This window comes from Monodelphis domestica, chromosome 1, assembly GCF_027887165.1.
Source record: "Monodelphis domestica isolate mMonDom1 chromosome 1, mMonDom1.pri, whole genome shotgun sequence".
Classification (NCBI taxonomy): domain Eukaryota; kingdom Metazoa; phylum Chordata; class Mammalia; order Didelphimorphia; family Didelphidae; genus Monodelphis; species Monodelphis domestica.
Window position 1 is genome coordinate 304,539,826 of NC_077227.1, and position 21,523 is coordinate 304,561,348.

The 21,523-nt window shown below is 36.6% G+C and overlaps 1 gene segment (V, D, J or C); it reads right to left on the reverse strand.

Moving 5' to 3' along the window:
- LOC103103960 (Ig mu chain C region-like) overlaps nt 1–21,523 on the reverse strand; it is a 49,772-nt gene that overhangs the window by 22,679 nt on the left and 5,570 nt on the right. Inside the window, 1 exon segment of the C gene segment in view lies at nt 4,476–4,505. Coding sequence covers nt 4,476–4,505 — 30 coding nt within the window.

Consider the following 21,523-nt stretch of genomic DNA (forward strand, 5'->3'; position numbering starts at 1 on the left):
CTGTTAGTCTAGGCAATTTATATTTTTGTAAATATTCATCCATATCACCTGGGTTCGTATATTCATTGTCATATAGTTGGGCAAAGTAGTTTTTAATGATTGCCTTAACTTCCTCTTCAGTGTAGGTGAGGTCTCCCTTTTCATCCTTGATGCTGATAATTTGCCTTTCTTCTTTCCTTTTTTTAATTAGATTGACCAGTACGTTGCCTATTTTGTCTGTTTTTTCAAAGTACCAGCTTCTAGTCTTGTTTATTAATTCAATAGTTCTATGACTTTCAATTTTATTTATTTCTCCCTTAATTTTTAGCATCTCTAGTTTTTTTTTTTTCTGGGAGTTTTTAATTTGTTCTCTCTCAAGTTTTTTGATTTGCATTTCCAATTCATTGATCTCTGCCCTCCCCAATTTGTTAATATATGCACTCAAAGAATATGAATTTTCCTCTAAGTACTGCTTTGGCTGCCTCCCATAAGGTTTGAAAGGATGTCTCACCATTGTCATTTTCCTCAATGAAATTATTAATTGTTTCTATGATTTCTTCTCTAACTAACCAATTTTGGAGTATCATATTATTTAATTTCCAATTAATTTTTGATTTGGCTCTCCATGTACCCTTACTGATCACTATTTTTATTGCCTTATGATCTGAAAAGTTTGCATTTATTATTTCAGCTTTTCTGCATTTGAATGCCATGTTTCTGTGACCTAGTGTATGATCTATTTTTGTGAATGTGCCGTGTGGTGCTGAGAAGAAGGTGTATTCCATTTTTCTCCATATGTATATTAACTCTAATTTTTCTAAGATTTCATTCACCTCTTTTACCTTTTTCTTATTTATTTTTTGGTTTAATTTATCGAAATTTGATAGTGGTTGGTTCAAGTCTCCCACTAATATGGTTTTACTATCTATTTCCTCCTTCAATTCTCCTAATTTCTCCATTATAAATTTGGGTGCTATACCATTTGGTGCATACATGTTGATTAGTGATATTTCCTCATTGTCTATACTCCATTTTAACAGAATATATTTACCTTCCCTATCCCTTTTGATCAGGTCTATTTTTGCTTTGGCTTTATCATGAGTGCAACTCCTGCCTTCATTCTATCAGTTGAGGCCCAAAAGGTCTTACTCCAACCTTTAATTCTAACCTTGTGAGTATCAACCCGCCTCATATGTGTTTCTTGAAGACAACATATGGTAGGGTTTGGGGTTTTAATCTAATCTGCTATTTGTCTACATTTTATGGGTGAGTTGATCCCATTCATGTTCAAAGTCATAATTGTCACTTGTGGATTCCCTGGAATTTTGATATCTTCCCCCAGTTCTGACCTTTCTTCTTTAGCCATAACCTTTTGAACCAGTGATTTACTTTAGGTCAGTCCCCTGAGTCCCCTCCCTTTGTATGCTTCCTATTCTAGCCCCTCCATTTTTATGCTCCCTTCCTTTCCCCCCTCTCTTTCCCTCCCTTTTTATTCTCCCTCTTCCCATCCCCCTCCTTAATTTTCCTTTCTTTCTTACCCTGTTGGATAAGATAGAATTCAGGATCCCAATGGATCTATATGTTCTTCCCTCTCAGAGTTGATTTCACTGAGTGTAAAGTTTAAGTAATAGCACTTCACACTCTCTTCCTCTCCTCATATGAGAGTTCTTCCCCTCCCCTTCCCATGTATATCTTTGTATGGGAAAGATTATTCTATTTAGTTCCCTCCCCTATTTCTTGAAGTAAATCTTAGTATCATCAATGATTCCCCCACTCCCTTTTACTTTCTTTGTCCCCCCTTTCACCAAATTTTCATGATGCCCCAATCTTTCCCTATGCATGATTCTTCTAACTAATCTCATGATGCATAAAATTTTTGAGAGTTACACAATACATTTTCCCCTTATATTAACATATATAATTTGATGTAAATGTAGTCCTTATAGAAGAGAGTTTGACTTAAAGAAAAAGATTTATCTCCTTTCCCCTTTCTTTCATATTTACCTTTTCATGTTTCTCTTGCTTTCTGTGCTTGGATATCGAACTTTCCACAGAGCTCTGGTCTTTTTTTAGCAAATGCTTGGAAATCTTCTATTTTGTTGAATGCCCATACTTTCCCCTGGAAGTATATAGTCAGTTTTGCTGGGTATTTGATTCTTTGTTGGAGACCCAGCTTTCTTGTTCCATGCTTTGCGGTCTTTTAGCGTGTTAGCTGCTAAATCATGTGTGATCCTTATAGGATCCCCTCTGTATCTGAAGCTCCTCTTCTTGTCTCCTTATAGGATTTTCTCCTTTTCTTGGAAGTTCTTGAATTTCGCGATTATATTCCTGGGGATTGTCTTTTGGGGATTTATTATAGAGGGTGTTCTATGAACCCTTTCTATTTCTATTTTGCCCCCTTGCTCCATAACATGTGGGCAATTTTCTTCTATAATCTCCTGTAGTATAGCATGGAGGTTTTTGTTTATCTCTGGTTTTTCGGGCAGACCAATAATTTCAAGTTGTCTCTTCTTCCTCTGTTTTCCTGGTCTGTTACCTTATCAGTGAAATATTTTATGTTTTCTTCTAATTCATTAATTTTTTGGCTTTGCTTCATTAATTCTTGCTGTTTTGCAAGCTCACTGTCTTCCAGTTGCTTATTTCTGGTCTTTAGGGACTGGATTTGTTTTTCATCTTTTTCTACCTTTTTGTTAGAGACTTCCAGCTCTTTCTCCAATTGTGAAGTCTTGTCTATCAGACTGCTGATCTCTTTCTCCCATTTTTCTTTCCAGAAGGTTTCTATCTTTTGGATAAGCTCCAATTTGAGTTCTTCCAGAGCTTGTGGATAATTTCCATTTTGGGAGGTCTGTTTTGATTTTGTTTGATTTCATCCTCTTTCTCTTCTTTTCCTTGGGTACTCCCTCGATAAAAGTTTTCAATAGTCACTTTTTCCCCTTTCTTCTTGGAGGCTTGATTTTGGGCTGAGTGAGCCTTTCCTTTGGTGGTTTTATTTCCCTTTCCTTTTTGGTCTGGGGTCCAAGTGATATGGGCGTGTTTTCTGTGTATTTAGGTTGCCTCAGTCTAGTTCTTCCCAGCCTCTGAGGTTTCTTAGAGTGCTGGCCCCTGTTCTCTGTGCAACTGCCCCTGTTCTCTGTGCGCCAGTCCCTGTGCTCAGTGCAACCTTTCCTATGTTCAGCGTGCCTGCCCCCCCTTCTCTGTTATCTCTTCTTGCCTGTGCGCAGGAATCTCTTGTAAAACCTCTGAGGCGTGGAACTCTGTTATTCCCTGTCAGTTTCCAGGGATCCTGGCTTGCCCCCCCTTCACTACAGTGAGGGGCAACACTTTGGCCTTAGGCAGTTTTTACAAACTCTCGAGACTCCTCACTGTTCCCAGTTTGCAGGGGGCCCGCCCTCTGTGTGTTCTCACGTTCCCAGTGTTCTCCTGTGAAACCACCCTGATAGGTCATTTCCTAGCAGTCTTTAGATCCAAAGGACCCTGGTGTGCCCTCCAACCCCCCAGTCAGAGACATTCCTCACTCACTCGCTGTCACCTCCCGTAACAAATGGTGTTCCATGCCCCATGTATCACAAACTTTGTGCCTCAGTCTTTGGACTCCAAAGCCATATGAGGGTACACCATAGATGAAAACGCAGAAAGACAATTATTATTCTCGGTCACCAAGAGACTACTGCTACTACTTAGTATTAACTTTCCTTTTAATCAATTCCAGTACTTGTGATAAAAACTTATAACCTGAGGTGTAGGAGTATTGCTCCCCACATGGCAGGATCAACTTATCAAACTGCTGGAGTAACTTTCCTTTCCATATCCAAATAGTTTTAGCATTTAGTGACATGGTTGCAACAGTCCGTGTGGATTTAACTCTAAAAGCTTTGAAAAATACTGTTTGCACCTTGGTACTGTGATAATTAAAATAGTGGAAGACATAAACTGTGGCAGATATAAGAGTTGGAGTCTTAAATTTTGACCTCAGAAAATATGTTTTCAAGCCAGTGTCTTGATTTTAAATCAAATATAAGGAGGTTGCCAGGGAAAAATTCCCAATTATTAAATATACCCAAGTCAGCTGGGTTTTATAGAGATTTTAATTCATACAAATGAGGAATTAAAGAAAGGGAGAGAGAGAGAAAAAAGGAAATAATGAGAAAAAGATAGGCCGGTCCAGGCCAGCCCTGGCCAATCCAGACCCAAGCCCTAAGAGAAAGATCAGTCAGTCTTTTATCCACTCACCACAAGATTTGTCCAAGCAAAGATTCTAGTGTTCAGAGAGACACCTGTTCAGCTTTGGCCAGCTGCCTTCTCCAGAGAGAGTTCTTTGAGAGAGACTCTTCTTGAGACTCTCCTTCAAGAAAGCTTTTCCTCTCCTTTTAAAGGGAATTTTCTCCTATGTCCCCTCCCCCAAGTTCTCATATCTATCAATCACAGTAGACATTTTCCAAAGGACAGACCATTCTTAATTCATACTTAAGAAGGCTTGAGCTTTTGATTAAGTTCACACCTGAAAAACCTATGAGTAAGTTTCTCACCTCTTGGCTCTTTGTAAATTCACAAGTTGCCTGACCTTTATAGGTACTTAGCACCCTTTTGAATTAGATCTAAAAATAGGCACAGCTTAAGAACTTTTGCCTTACTATAAGAATGGGTTTAAGTATTTTTCACTGTTCAGCAAGGGGTTTCTTCCCCTAAAGCAGGCTTGAGTAGGGGTGGAGTAGAGATCTCACATTCCTGATCTAAGTTCCTTCATTGTTTAAATGGGGAATGGTCTTAACCAAACCTTATGAAGTAGGGTCTGAGAATTTTTAAGATTCACAGTCCTCAACCTACAGTTACATTATAATTTATATTGAAATATTATTACAGATAAAATATGTCTTGTCCAAATATTCTGTAGTATATGACAAAAATCAGATAAAGATTTTTAACTTTTCCTATCAAGAAATATAATCAGATATTTCTTTTATAATTTTGCCAAGTCCAATCTAAATTAGAACAATTTAATTTTTAAATTTTACTTCACAGTAATTCCATTTATTAGCAATGATCTGTTTGAAAAATATATCAGGTTTATACCTTTGCATTTAAACAATACTCTGTCTGAATTCTCTGAGATTGCTCACAGATCCTCTTTTTGATATGCTAAAAGTGGTGTTAAATTTTACTGGGAAGAGCAAGGTTTATTGCTCTGGCAGCTGGAGAGCAAAATAATTGCTTCAACTAGCCTTTTCTGAATTTTAAAGTAACTCAGGATTATTTCATCAATTTACTAATTTTGATTAGACCTGTGGTTTTATTAGAAACAGCTTTCAGAAACTATCTCTGCTGTAAATTGACCTGATCCTTTGAAGTGTCCCGCTTTGTTTGAGTCAAAGCATACACGTGTTCTTCCTTTCAAGGTGAATTGCATTTAAATTCTTTAGGACCAAAGTTAACAATTGCCTATTAAACCTTCAAAATTTACCTGTGCTAGATAATTTCTGATAGAGGCACATGAATTTCCTTATGAATTTTAGTTTGTTCCTTGCATAACTTTTGAAATAAGCAATTTTTAAGTAAAGAAATCTTTTGCAATAAACTTAGATTCAATTGATATGAATGATCTGGCCTTATCTAGCTCAGTAGCCTTGAGTTAAAGGAACTTGATTAACATACTGAATCACCCTGCTTTGAATTTCTTTAGAAGTCAGGAGTTCAATGCCCATAGCCTGAACTAAATCTATGTCTGCACTTTTCCAATCATCTCCAAGTTTTGTTGGAGAAGCATTTCTATTTGCTTTCTTTTACAGATTTAAAATAATTATAATACTGCATTGAGTTTTTATTGGAGGCAAAATATGAAATATAGTAGGGAAATTTTCCTGCCAGCCCTGCAGTGAGCTGGCAGTGGGGGATGGGGTTTAGGGGCATGAATAGATAAGAGCAAAGAAGAATTCAGTTAATTACATTGTTAGTAGCTTGTTAGTAAAAGTTTGGGAGCAGAAACTTGAGAAGTAAGTTAATCCTCCATATTTAATGCAGCATATTAATTAATTCATTTGCTGTTAATATTTTTCCTAATTTTCAATCATGTGGTGTAAATTTTTTTGAGCATTTGGATTTTCTCTTGGTGTTACAGGGGAAGCCAAATATCCTGCTTCCTTTTTTGCATGGGCTGTTTACAGGCTCACTGACAAAAGTTGTCCTCTTGTAATGCAGAAGGGGGTAAAGGCAAGCCAAATGGCTGGGATGCAAAAGAATCGGAATGATTTTGTAAGTTTGTTTCAGCTCTTGTAAATAAATCAGGGTAAGAGTTCTGCTTTGGAGCTGATTCCTTTGTGGCCATTTGCTCTTGGGAATACTGTGGAGGGGAAGGGAACTCCATGAAACTTGGGGGAGGGGCTGCATATCACCCTCCCTTGCTTCTGAATTCAGGAGTTCCTTGGGGTTTTGTGAAGTTTATGAGCTGTTTTTTGCTTGGTTCAAAGATCACCGGGCTATTGTAACTAAGTTACAATTAATCTTGGAGAATGTTTCTTTGTGGCCAACTGCCTTGGTGGGTAGAGAAGATAGTCTGAGGTAGAGAAATCTTATCAGTAAGAGGTTGGGGGTGAGGCAACAGCCTCCACCAATTCAGAATTCCAGCACCAATGTGAATGGGGGTGGAATCCTGAGGTTTTGCCTCTTGATTCTGTAAAGCTTCCTTCTCCTTATCATAGGCATTTTGTCATGGCTGAACAGCTAAAATCATTCTACTAATAATCCACGCATTCCAATTAATCTGTAATATTTTGTGTCCCTCTTTCTCATTTTCTCAGCTTCTCTCAACCTTGCTGAGAGGAAGTACTCCAACCCGTCTCTGTTAGAACGAGCCTTACCTCGATGGCCTTTCAACGGTAATCTCAGTTCAGACTTCAGTCTCTTAATGCCCTTGTCTCTTCAAAAACGAGTGCACTGTCGTTTTCTGTGCCAAAGGGAAGGGTCCTAACCACATCTGGGGTGTCAGATACAGCAGTCTACCAGCAACTACTGCATAAAAGGGAACAACTAAAGGAATTATGATTTTTTGAGGATAAAAACAGAAGCCGGAGAGAGGGTAAATAAATTGAGGCAGACACATACAGATCACATTTTGTTAAGGAAGGATGCTTCTTCCTTTTATCTTCCTTTGTAGGGCATACAATGAAGGAAGATAAAAATAGCCAAGAATGTGTGGAGAGTAGAATTCTTAGATAGGATTAGGAATCAGGTGTGAGGAAAGAATCAGTTAAAGAAAAGTACCACTTGTAGAATTGGGAGATAAAACTCCAAGTACAGATTGCACTGGCTGGCAGTCAGGTGAGAAGGAAGAAAAGAATAAAGAAAGAAGATCTTAGACACCACAATGGAGCTCCATAGCAAGAGCGATCCATATGGCCAGCAGGTAGGTTAGAGAGAGAGGAGAAAAGAAAGGAAAAAGAGAAGGAATGGCACCCTTCCCGACTTTTTATTAAGGTAATGAAGTAAAAGGTACGTAATGCATATGCAACAGCACATAGTGGATTTACATTGGCTTGACATATCAATGATGTACAAGCTAGAGGCGTGGTAAAGTCAGCCCACTCTTTTGAAATTCCAAGAACAAAGACCACATGGTCTGCTCATAAATCATGCATTGGAATGCTGTCTGACTAGGCCAGAGCTGAGCCCTCTGTGGCTCAGCCCAGAGATACTTCTGGCCTCTGAGCTGTCTCATAAACTGCTCTGACCAAGTATAATATCATATCAATACATCAACCACATTTTCCATTATGTATATATCTGTAATCCTACATAATTAATACAAATAATGGAATTAAAGAAAGGGGGAGAGAGTAAGAGAAATATAGTATGAAGGGCCTTAAGAGAGAGACTAGTCAGTCTTTTATCAACTCAAAGCAAAATTCTAGTGTTTAGAGAGACCTTCCAGTTTAGCTCAGGAAACTGAACTCAGTTCAGCCACCGAGAGAGATCCCAGCCTCCAATTCAGCTTTGGCAAGCTAAACTCTTTTAGAGGCCTTTCTGACCTCCTTTTAAAGAGAATTTTCTCCTATGTCAACTCCCCTAAGTTTTCACATCTACCAATCACAGTAGATGTTTTCACAGAACTGACCATTCTTAATTCACACCTGAGAAGACTAAATTTTTGAGTAATTCATACCTGAGTAAACTAAAACTTCACACCTCTTTTATTAAGCTTGTCCCTTGCAAGTTTGCAAGTTGCCTGACCTTTTAGTGATTAATTTGACCTCATAGGTACTTAGCACCCTTTTGTATTAGATATAAAAATAGACCCAGCTTAAGGTTAGCTTTACTTTAAGTATGGGTTAAGTACTTTTCATTGTTCAGTAAGGAGTTTACAACTTTATCTTCCCCTAAAGTATGCTTAAGTATGGGTGGAGTAATGTTAGAGTTCTCACATTCCTGATCAAGTACCTTCATTATTTAAAATGGGGAATGGTCTTAACGAAATGTTCTAAGGTAGAGTCTGAGAATTTTTAACATTCACAAGTCTGAGAAATTTTAAGATTCACATCATCTTGTATGCTGTCAATGTGGTTTTCTTCTTTCCTTTTTTTTAATTAGACTGACCAGTTACATTGACTATTTTATTTGTTTTTTCAAAGTAATAGCTTCTAGTCTTATTTATTAAATCAATAGTTCTTTGACTTTCAATTTTATTAATTTATTAATTTCTCCTTTGATTTTTAGGATCTCTAATTTATTATTCATCTGAGGATTAATTTGTTCACTTTCTAGTTTTTTTTTTTAATTTGCATGCCCAATTCCTTGACCTCTGCCCTCCCTAATTTGTTAATATAAGAACTCAAGGATATAAATTTCCCCCTGAGTACTGCTTTGGATGCATCCAATAGATTTTGAAAGGATGTCTCATCATTGTCATTTTCTTCAATGAAGCTGGTTGATTTGGCTTTCAAGACACTATTTTCTGTTTCCAGATGACTTATCTTCTTTTCCCAATTGTCTTCAGCCTCTCTTAATTGTGTTTTGAATTGCATTTTGAGTTATTCCACATCCTTTATCCAATTTGCTGGGATTTCTGGTTTATTGTTTGATGATTCCTCCTCCTCTATTCTGTTTGCTCTTTGTTCATTGCCTGTATAGAAGCTGTTGATTGTAATTTCTTTTTTATTTTTCTGCTGTTTGCTCATATTTGCCCCTTCTTTAATCCCCTTATTTGTCTGTGCTTTTGCTCCTCTCATTTTTTCTTGGTTTTGGGGTTTTCTGACAGTCTCCCCTGATGGAGCTTTGTCAATAGATCTCTCCATGCAGTCTGTGGGGGAGGGGTGTTGGAGTTTGAGCTTCCCTGTCTCCTGGAGGCTTTTGATTGGATTTAAGTCCAGCAGTCTGTGAGGAAGGGGTTTTGGAGCATGGGATTCCCTGAAGTCTGAAGACTTTTGATGGGATTAAGTTCAGCTGGGTTGGGCTGGATATGCTCTGAGGTCAAAACCTCCTAGAAGGTTGGCTCAATATGGGGTTTCTCCTTCACTGTGACCAGGCTGCCTGCTTTTCAATCCCCCTTCAGCTCCTTTGCCACCCCCTATGTTTGACGCTCTGAGCCTGGAACCACCCTGCCCGCAAAGCAGACAGGTGCCTTTGTCCACCCAGAGTTTCCCATTGTCACTGGAGACTTAGTGCTATAGGTGGGGGGAGGGGTCCTGGGACCTACCCTCTGCCTTCCTCTTAAATCTGAGTGTTCTCAATTTCCAGCTTTTTTTGGGGGGGTACCTTTTGAATTGAGTCCAACAGGATTGTTCCTTTGCTCTGTCTTGTTGTTAGGCTTGATTTTCAGTCCCCTAGGAGCATTTAGTTTGTAATTGGTAAGGAAGGGTATTCAGAGGTCTGAACTTTTGCTGCTTCTATGCCACCATCTTGACTCCGCCCCTCTCCATATTTTTTTTAATAGTATGGCACTCCAATGGTCTGAGGGACAGTGAACTGGCCCCTTGTGTAATAAGTTTGGGGACCCCTGCTTTAAGGGTATCCCTGATCCCCCTGACATTAACTGAGCCAATGGAACTGCAATCTGATTCAGGTATACTCTTAAATACAGACTGGGAAGCTCCAGTGTCCAAAATATAATCATAATAGGTGTTATCAACATTTAATATTACATGGGGCTCATTAGTATGGGAGGGACAGTGGATTGGGACAATGGGTAGTAAGACATCAAGGTCTGAAAAATCAAAGGTTATATTCCTGTTCCCCAACCTCTTCCCCCCTCCCTGTATACCTTCATAATCTTTGGATAGTACCTTGGGCTCCCTGTGTGGTTCAGGGTCCACTCAAAATATACTGCTGTGGGGTCATATGGTATAAGTTGTCAAATGCCTGATTCACTACCCTAGGATTATTATTATCAGTCCTAAAGTTATAATTCCTGAAATCCCCATTATAATTATCATTCCTGTAATTATTCCTATAAGAATTTCTCTGGTTGGTATAGTTTATCATTGCCTGGGAAAAATTCCTACAGTTTATCATTATGTGGCCCTTCTTATGACAGAAGTGGCAGGTAAGGGACCGATGGTTAGACCTTGGAGAGGCATTGATTGAGCATCATTCCCTTTGTCTTGTTTATCAAAACTATCCACTAAAGATTTGATTTTTTTCTCAAGGTTTCTATGACATTATTAGTTGTTTCCTGTTTTTATTTTTTGGTCTTTAAAGACATAAGCAGCAGTGTTCCTCAACTCTTCAAAGACCATCTGAGGCTACCATGAGTAATGGACCACCCCACAAGAGTTATTGACAAAATATCTCTTTATTTGCTTAATATCCTTTTCTTTAGAAATATCAAGGTCTAGGGGGAAGCTGGGTATCTCACTGGATTGAGAGCCAGGCCTAGAGATGGGAGGTCCTAGGTTTAAATCTGGCCTCAGGCACTTCCTAGCTGTGTGACACTGGGAAAGTCAATTGACCTCCATTAACTAGTCCTTACCACTCTTATGCCTTGGAACCAATACACAGTATTGATTCCAAGACAGAAGGTAAGGATTGAAAAAAAAATATCAAGGTCTTGATATCAATCCCCAAGCTCAATGAGCTTATCCATGAATTGTGAGGGTGTCTCATCATCTGATTTGTTAAGGCTTTCAAATTCTGACCATGATTCCATATACTCTGAGCATTCTAGAATAGCTTTTTATAATGCCCACCCTACAATGTTGTAATTGCAATTGGTCCTTGGTATTGTTATAATCCCATGCAGAATCCTGAGCTGTCAGTGTGCCATGCCACAGGACCTTGTTCACATGAGAGATAATTTTATTTTTTTCACATTCTGTTAGAAAGGCATTGGTGAAATTCTCAACATCCTTACAGGAGCAGCTATATTGATTAAAAAAAATCAGCCATTTTCTTGGTTATCATGAGAAGTTCGCATTCAAAACAAGATATATTATATTTCAGTTCTCTAATTTTTTGAGGAGTGAAAGCTATATGTATCTTAGGGTCACCACATCCCCATTGTGTCCTTTTTCAGTCACTTCCCTTAAGGGGAAAAAAGAATTCATTGTACTCATCCGATGACTGTGATTCCTTTGAAGTTGTCTGTGGGTATGCTGAGGCAACATGGGTAGGAACAGTTATGGTAGCAGAATGCAATTTCTTTGGGTTTGGGGCTGGTGGTGGGGTGGTAGAATGGGCAGGAGAGGATGTGGAATTAACAGAAGGATCAGGGGAGATAAGATCAGCCAGGATTTGGAGAGCATGAAAGAGATGTTGCAGAGTACGAGAGAGAAGGTTCTGCACCTGATGTATACAAAAGGAGTGTATCATGACAATTTTGAGAGAAATAGGATCATTTTCCGTTTGTATTTCAGGAACAGGCTTCCAAACTTCAGACTTGTTTTGGATGGTATCAGTATTTTTCATTAGATCATGTAAGTGCTTGAAAATATTTGATTGAACTTTCCTGTCAGCCTGCATTTCTGCTTTAATCTCTCATAATAATAGCATTTTTTGTCTTAAGAATGAAGATCAGAAAAATAAAATTTTCTAAGAGTACAAGGAGAAGGAGGGAATTTGAAATTTTACATGCTTCTAATTGGGTAAAAAGCAGAAGACTTTCATGCATTGTAGCATTTATGCTGCCTAGCATTTTGATCAAAAAAGGGACAAATGTATTTTTATTAATTTATTTTTAAATTATTATTATTATAAGGGATGAAGGTAGAATGTGAGGGTATTTAGTTTATTTTTATGATTGTATTGGATTTTTATTCATAAAAAAGGGAAAAATTTAAATTATTTATTTATAGCTGCCCTCTAGTATCAGCAAACAACCACTGTAGCTAAGCAAGAAAAGGGAAAAACTAATAGAGAAAAAAAAGGGATGTAGAAAAGAGAAAAAAAAGTAGGAAAAAAAATTAGTGCTCAATATTGAGCTCTAGTGACCAAGAGGCAGCACTTCAACTGGGAGGGGTTAGGTGCTTGGTTAGAGATGGGTTTCAGGGTAAGGGGTGTGGTTAGGGACTGCCAGAAACCAAAATAGATGCTATGACTACAAAATGGGGCAGAGGCTGAGAGATGGAAGTACGACAGATTTGGTAAAGCAAAGAAGGGTAGGAGTTAAGCTGGGGTGGTTAAAAGAGGGCCAGGACCCTCTCAGCCAAGGCAAAGAGCCTGGTGGTGCCTAGGAGGCAATCAGATGTACAGTGGGAAAAGGAGTTTCCCTTCCCAGCTGACTGGGCAAAGGGAAACTTGTTCTTACCAGCTAGGAAGGGTTCAGGGCAGCAGAAGTAGCAGAAGTGACAGAAGCACCAGCAACATGGGGATAGGGCCCAGGGCTGAGGTAGCAGCTTGAGGTGGTGCCAGGGTGTTCCAGCTGGGCAGGTTAGCAGGAGTTGTGAGCCAGGCTGGAGTTTGCTGTGGCTACCGAACCCCAAAAGCTGCTCTGGGATACAGGGAGGAGTAACCAAGCCAGGCATGGCTAGGTTCCAGAAGTCACAGCTCCTTGGGTTGGGCATGGGAGCCAATAGAGAGTGGCAGCAGGGAGCGTGCACTGGGAAGCAGCTGTGGCTATAAGCCAGTAGTTTTTAAACCACAGAATAAGCCTCAGCTGGGGTGGCTGCAAGAGCATCCTGGGTTTGAAAACTCCCAGGAGTGGCCTAAAATAAAAATTCTAAGATCAGATTCCTTTGTAGTCAGCCAATTGTAAAGATTAGAATTAATAATTTGATACTACAAGTGTTCTTTTAATACTATTTATTAAAAATTGACTTAGATCAAAAAAGGAAAATTAGATGCCAACCACCTAACTACACACTGCTACTTCCAGCAGAGAACAGAGCATAAACTGTAACAGTTAAAGAGAGTGGTTGCCTTAAATTGTGACCGCAAAAATATGGTTTCAAGACAGTGTCTTGATTTTATATTAAAAATAAAGTGGTCGCCATGGGAAAAATTCCCAAATATGAAATACCCAAGTCAGCTGGGTTTTATAGAGATTTTAATTAATACAAATTAAGGAATTAATGAAAGTGAAAGAGAGAGTAAGAGGAAATAATGAGAAAAGGGCTAGGCCAGCCTAGGCTTAAGCCTTAAGAGAGAGATCAGTCATTCTTTAATCCACTCACCACAAGATTTGTCCCAAGCAAGATTCTAGTGTTCAGATAGACCCTCCAGTTTAGCTCCTCAGCTCCACTAAGTTCAGCCACCAAGCCCTCCAAATCAGCTTTGGCAAGCTCACATGTGCTCAAAACCAAAAGTGAATACAAAATTAACCCAAGATGCACAACAGGAAAAGGGAAAAGGGGATTGTGGGAAATGCAGTCTCTAGGGTTTAAGATTCTAAATCAATAAAAATAGATACCATAATTTGTTCAGCAATTCCCCAATTGATGGGCATCTCCTCATTTTCTAAATTTTTTTTTTTTGCCACCAGAAAGAGTGCAGCTATGAATATTTTGGTATAAGACTTTTTCCTTATCTCTTTGGGGTATAAACCCAGCAGTGCTATGGCTGGATCAAAGAGCAGACAGTCTTTTATCGCCCTTTGGGCATAGTTCCAAATTGCTATCCAGTATGGCTGGATTATTTCACAATTTCACCAGCAATGTATTAATACATGTCCCAATTTTGCCACATCCCCTCCAACATTCATTATTTTCCTTTGCTATCATGTTAACCAATCTTCTAGATGTGATGTGATACCTCAGCATTGTTTTGATTTGCATCTCTCTGATTATAAGAGATTTGGAACACTTTTTCATGTGTTATTGATAATTTTGATTTCTTTATCTGAAAATTGACTATTCATATCCCTTTCACATTTATCAATTGGGGAATGACTTGATTTTTTGTGCAATTGATTTATCTCTTTATAAATTTGAGTAATTAGACCTTTGTCAAAGTTTTTTGTTATGGAGTTCCCCCCCCACACACAATTTGTTGTTTCCTTTCTCATTTTTGTTGCATTGGTTTTGTTTGTACAAAACCTTTTTAACTTAATGTAATCAAAATTATTCATTTTACATTCTGTAATGTTTTCTAATAAAGTGTTTATTTTTAAACACTGAAATTAAACACAACTTTATGATCCAGTGAAGTAAGGAAACATTGAAAGAAATTATCATGAAGCTTAGGGTATTGAGATTTATGAAAGTTAAGAAACCACATTATTTTAAATTTAAGTAATAAGTTATTGCCTTTTAACAATTGAATCTATAAGCCAAGAGAATCCAGATTAAAAGGAAATTTACTTTCCCAATATTACAATTTTAATATAAGGAAGCATAAGAGACACAATACTAACTAGCTCATCCACCTCGTTATTAGTGAACTGAGACAAAGCAGAGTTCAGGTAACCAATAAATTCATTTATATGTAAAAGAAATAAAAAATAACTGGGCCAAAATCTCGAGCTAAAAATCTGACTTTTATTTTGTGGGCACAAAATAAAGAAGTCAGGTGCCTATAGACACCCCCTATCTATGTGACCTGAAATTCTTAGTTTCCAGATCCTATATATTTTATAAACAAAGGCAATGAATGACTCAACTCAAACAATGATCATGATTATGTCCAGGTGTTCTGGATGAGGATCCTAACCAGTTTGATAAAATAGATTTCAAGAATAAATTCTAGTAATAAGAGTAATGACCAAGGCATCCCCTTTCCTTTTCACTTTTCCCTTCTCAGGTGACATGGTTATGACACTGCAAGACTAAGGACCCAGTTTCCCTATGTCACAACCTCTGCAGTGTGTGGCAAGGTAAGGGGGTATATACAGACATTTTCAATGCAGGGGCTTTTTAATACTATTTCTATTCCTTTTATATCTTATTTAAATCACACAGTTACAGCTTGTTAAACTATTATAGAGGAATCCTTGTAAATGGCTATAAGTAATTTAAATTTCTTCTCAAAGATATCAAGTGACCATTATAATTTATATTACACCCAACCTACTAAAATCACCCTAAAAAGAAATACAGGTCACATTCTGATTTAGTTTCAGGACATATTTTGACAAATCAAAGCTGGGTTTTATGCATTAATGTCAACATTTAAAATCTCAAAATTTATGACAGCATATCATGATAAAAACCCATAGTTATAAATTAGCTCATTTTAAAAGACACATGGTGATGCCCTCAATTTCCTATAAAACTTTCTTTATTTTCTTTCAAATTACCCAAAAAGCCTAATGAAATCCTTGTCCCCATTCAATTTCTTGCCCCAAGTTATAAGAGGAAGGGGAGATATCATAGGAGGCATTCCTATCCCCTAGCTTTGGAGCAAAAGAATTTCAACCTTTCAAATCCAATTACCATAATTCATATCCTAAATAATAATGGCATAAAGTTTCCCACATCCTTATTTCTATGAAATAAAAAAAAAACCTTCAGACTATTCTCTCCCTTATGCTTAAACTATAAGTTTTCCACTTTTTCTTTATAATACTTCTCCAGTGGCCTTCAAAACCATATCTTTCTCATTTCCTTCATATCCTTCTCCTAATTTTCTTTTGCTTGCTTAATCCCTAAAATCTTATATTTCAATAGTAACCCAGCCTATCCATGGAATTGAATTTCTCCTTTTGCACACACAAAAAAAAACCTATTAGTCATAATTAATGACTCACTAAGCACTTACTTCCCAAGTTGTATAGTTCATTTTGACTTAGGTGACTTTTTCATTAATTTACTAATAACAAACTGTTAAATTATTGTTTAATTGGTTGCAATTCAAGTATCTCCAGGAGATGAAAGTTTCTCATATTTTTCCCATTATACCAGAAGGGAACGGAGATCTGCATTGCTCAGTACAACAGTAGGGACAGAGTATCATTGGGGGAGCAAGGAATACTTTCCCTTAGTTTGCATAGGAGATGTCTTAATAGGTTTAGAGGAGATTTGGGTATAAGGGGAAATAAATGTTCCACAGAAAAGGGACTCATGACTGGGAAAAATTAGATTTAGATCAGCATCTCATAACTTATACTAAGATAAATTCAAAATGGATAAATGACTTAAATGCAGAGTAAAATCATAAATAAATCAGGAGAACATAGACTAGTGTACCTGTCAGATCTATGGGAAAGGTAGGATTTTAGGACCAAACAAGAGACAGAGAACATTATAAGATATAAAATGAATAATTATATTAAATTTTAAAAGGTTTTGTAAAAACAAAACCAATACAACCAAAATTAGAAGGAAAGCAACAAACTTGGGAACATTTTTATAAGAATACTCTCTGATAAAGGTCTAATTTCCCAAACATATAAGAAACTATGTCAAATGTACAAAAAATCAAGTCATTCCCGAATTGACAAATGATCAAGGGATATGAATAGGCAGTTTTCAGAAGAAGTAATCAAAACTATCAATAATCACATGAAAACGTGTTCTAAATCCCTACTGATTAGAGAAAAATGCAAATCTAAACAACTCTGAGGTACCACCTCACACCTAGCAGATTGGCCAATATGACAGTAAAGGAAAATAATACATGTTAGAGGGAATGTAGCAAAATTGGGACATTAATATGCTGCTGGTAGAGTTGTGAAATGATCCAACCATTCTGGAAGGCAATTCAGAATTGTAATCAAAGGGCTTTAAAAGACTGCCTGCCCTTTGATCCAGCCATACCACTGCTGGGTTTGTATCCCATAGGGATAATGAAAAATGTTTGTTCAAAAATATTTGTAGTTGTGCTTTTCTAACTTAAGATAACAGGCCTGTAATGTTCCTTCCATGTGGGGCTTGCCAGAGATGGCTAAATAGATAAGCCAGGGCCTGGAAGAGAGAGAGGGGGAAAGGGAGATGTGAGGAGGGAGAGAGAGAGGGAAACAGAGACAGAGCAACACACAGACAGACATATAGGCCCACAGGCAGAGAGACAGAGAGAGACACACACACACACACAAAGAGAGACAGAGATAGAAAGATATAGAGACAGAGAGACAGAGACAGAGAGAGACAGAAAGACAAAGAGAGAGAGACAGATAGAGACAGACAGAGACAGAGAGAGACAGACAGACAGACAGAGAGAGAGAGAGAGAGAGAGAGAGAGAGAGAGAGAGAGAGAGAGAGAGATGGGGAAACCCTAGAAACCAATCAAAGGCAGAAACAAAAAGTGCTTTCCCCTTCCTGTGTTCATTTTCAAATTTCCTTTGCTCCTCCTTCCATGGAGTGTAATAATTAAAATAGCAAAATGTTAAATTTTAATTAAAATTAATTTAATTTAATTAAAAGAATTGGATGTCTTAAATTGCAGTAGATAAAAGAGTGGATGAGTAAATTGTGACCACAGAAAATATGTTTTCACTACAGTGTCTTGTTTCAAATCAATATATAAGGTGGTCGCCAGGGAAATTTTCCCAATTATGAATATACCCAAGTCAACTGGGTTTTATAGAGAATTTAATTAATAATACAATGAGGAATTAAAGAAAGAGAGAGAGAGAGAGAGAGAGAGAGAGAGAAAGGAAATAACCTGAGCCAGAGCAGTTTAAATTAATTCTCTCTCTCTCTCTCTCTCTCTCTCTCTCTCTCTCTCTCTCTCTCTCTCTCTCTCTCTGACTTTTCCTTAATTCCTTCTCTCTATATTAATTAAAATCTCCATAATTCCCAGCTGACTGGGTATTTTATTATTTGGGAATCATCCCTGGCAACCAATTATTTAGATTTAAGTCAAAACACTAAAATTATCTGATAGCACTCAACATGTATGCACCAAATGGCATAGCATCCAAATTTTTAAAGGAGAAACTAGTGGAGTTCAAGAATGAAATAGATAGCAAAACTATACTAGTGGGAGACCTGAAACTTACTCTATCTGAACTAGATAAATCAAACCAAAAAATAAAGAAGAAAGAGTTAAGAGAAGTGAATGAAATCTTAGAAAAATTAGAGTTAGTGGATATGTGGAGAAAAATAGGGACAAAAAGGAATACACATTCTTTTCAGTAGCACATGTTACATTCACAAAGATTGACCATGTATTAGGGCATAAAAACATTGCAAACAGGTGTAAAAGAGAAGAAATAATAAATGCAACCTTCTCAGATCACAATAAAATGAAAATAATAATTAGTAAGGGTACATAGAGAGATATATCAAAAATTAATTGGAAATTAAAAAAATACAATTCTCCAAAACCAGTTAGTCAAAGAACAAATCATAGAAACAATTAATAATTTCATTGAAGAAAATGACAATGATGAGACATCCTTTCAAAACCTGTGGGATGCAACCAATGCAATACTCAGGGGGAAATTTATATCCTTGAGTTCATATATTAACAAATTAAGGAGAGCAGAGGTCAATGAATTGGGCATGCAAATTAAAAAAAACCAGAAAGTGAACAAATCAAAAATCTTCAGATGAAGACTCTTCCCTGTATTTAGTTTTTGTATTTCTTTCCCAATTTGGCTAACACTACTTTTTAAAAAGTTCTCTTTATTGGAATTTTGTGCCTCTTTTACTAATTGGCCAATTCTGGTTTTTTAAGAAATCATTTCTTCAGTATTATGTTGTGCCTCCTTTACCAAGATATTTACCCTTTTTTTTTTCAGGATTGTCCTGTATCACTCATTTCTTTTCCAATTTTTCTTCTACCTCTCTTACTTGATATTACAGTCCTTTTTGAGCCCCTCCCTTATCTTTTTAGATTTTTCCCTCAATTATCTTTATTTAAGTTATTTAAATCAAAAGAATGAAAAAAATAGATGAAAAATGTGAATTATTTCATTGTAAAAACAACTGAATTAAAAAAATAATAATGCAAAAAATACTTAAAAAAAATAAAATAAAATAAAAATAAAATGTTTGCATCCAAAAAAAAAAAACTGACCTGAAAAGTGAATCCTAGAGAAATAATCTAAGAATCACCAGACTACCTGAAAACCTTGATAAAAAGGAGCTTTGACATAACCTTTCAAGAGATTATCAAGGAAAACTGTCCTGATATTCTAGAACCAGAGAGTAAAATAGAAATGGAAAGAATACAGTGATCATTTCCTAAAAGAGATGCCAAAAGGGGAACTCCCAAGGATATATAGCCAAATTTCAGAATTCATAGGTCAACAAGACAATATGGTTAGTAGCCAAAAAACAATAATCCAAATATTGTGGAGCCACAGAAAGAATAACACAACATTTAACAGGTCTACATTAAAAGATTGGTGGGTGTAGAATATGATATTCCAAAGAGCAAGGGAACTAGGACTTCAACCAAAAATCATTTACTCAGAAAACTGAGGATAATTCTTCAGGGGAAATAATGGGTGTTCAATGAAATACTCAGGACTTTTGAACATTCTTTATCAAAAGATCAGAGCTGAATAGAAAATTTGACTCTCAAACATAAGATGCAAGAGAAGCATAAAAGGGTAAGTAGGAAGGAGATATCAAAAATATAAAAAAAACTTTAAACTATTTACATTTCTACATGAGAAGATTATTTTTATAACTCCTAAGGACTTTATAATTATTCAGACAGAAGTAGTATACATAGACAGAGAGTAAAGATGTGAATTGAATATGATGGGAAGATATGAAGAGCAATGCAATAGGAAAAGGGGAAAAGAGAAACAGAATGGGTAAATTAGCTAACATAAGAGGCATAAAAGAGGATTTTCAGTAAAGGGGAAGATGAGAAAAGTAGAGAGGGATGCACTTGAATCTCACACTCATCTGAATTATCTCAAAAAATGTCAAAGAGGGAGGAAGAACATAGGCAATTAATTGGGTATAAAAATCTATCTTAACTTATAGGAAAGTAAGAGGGAAGGGGATAAGAGAAGGGGCAAGTCCTGATGGAAAAGAGGGTACATCCGGGGATGTGGTGATGAGAAGCTAAGCACTTCTGAGGAAGGAAAGCATGAAAGGAGAGAGAAAAGGATAAACAGGGTGGAGGAATTATATGGAGAGTAAATAAATAAGAAAGAAATAAGGGTAATGAATAAAATATTGGAAAAATTAAAGTTAAGATATATATAGAGAAAAGTAAATAGTGATAAAAAGGAATACACCTTCTTTTCAGCAGCACATGGTACATTCACAAAAATTGACCATAAAAACATTGTAAACAAATGCAAAAAAAGGAGAAATAATAAATACAGTTTTTCAGATCATCATGCAATAAAAATTATAATTAGTAAAGGGATGGAGAGGTAAATAAAAATTAATTGGAAATTAAATAACATGATTTTCCAAAACTAGTTGACTAAAGAACAAATCATAGAAACAATTAATGATTTCATTGAAGAGAATGAAAATGAGGAAACAACATATCAACATTTTTGGGACACTGTAAAAACAGTACTCAGAGGAAAATGTATATCTGAGGGCCCATGTTAACAAAAAAGAAAAAGAGGAGATTAATGAATCTGGGCACACAACAACAACAAAAACAACAACAACACTAGGAAAAGAACAAATTAAAAACCCTCAGATAAAGACCAAATTGGACATCCTGAAAATCAAAGGAGAAATTAATAAAAAATGAAAGTAAAAGAACTAGAAGCTGGTATTTTGAGTACAATGTTAAATAATAGAGGTGATAATGGATATCCTTGTTTCACTTCTGATCTTACTGGGAAGGCTTGTAGTTTATCCCCATTGCAGATGATGTTTGCTGATGCTTTTAGATATAAACTATTATTTTTAGGAAAGACCCTTCTATTCCTATGCTTTCTAGTGTTTTCAATCAGAATTAATGTTGTATTTTGTCAAAGACTTTTTCTGCATCTGTTGAGATAATCATGTGATTTTTGTTGTTTTGCTTATTAATATGGTCAACTATGTGGATGGTTTTCCTAATATTGAACCATCCTTGTATTCCTTGTATAAATCCCACCTGATTATAGTGAATAACCCTCATGATGACTTGCTGGAGTCTTTTTGCTAGTATTCTATTTAAGATTTTTGCATCTGTGTTCATTAAGGAGATTGGTCTATAGTTTTCTTTCTCTGTTTTTGACCTGTCTGGCTTTAGAATCAGTACCATATTTGTGTCATAAAAGGTAGAACTAGGAGCTGGTATTTTGAAAAACAAATAAAATAGATAAAGTTTTGGT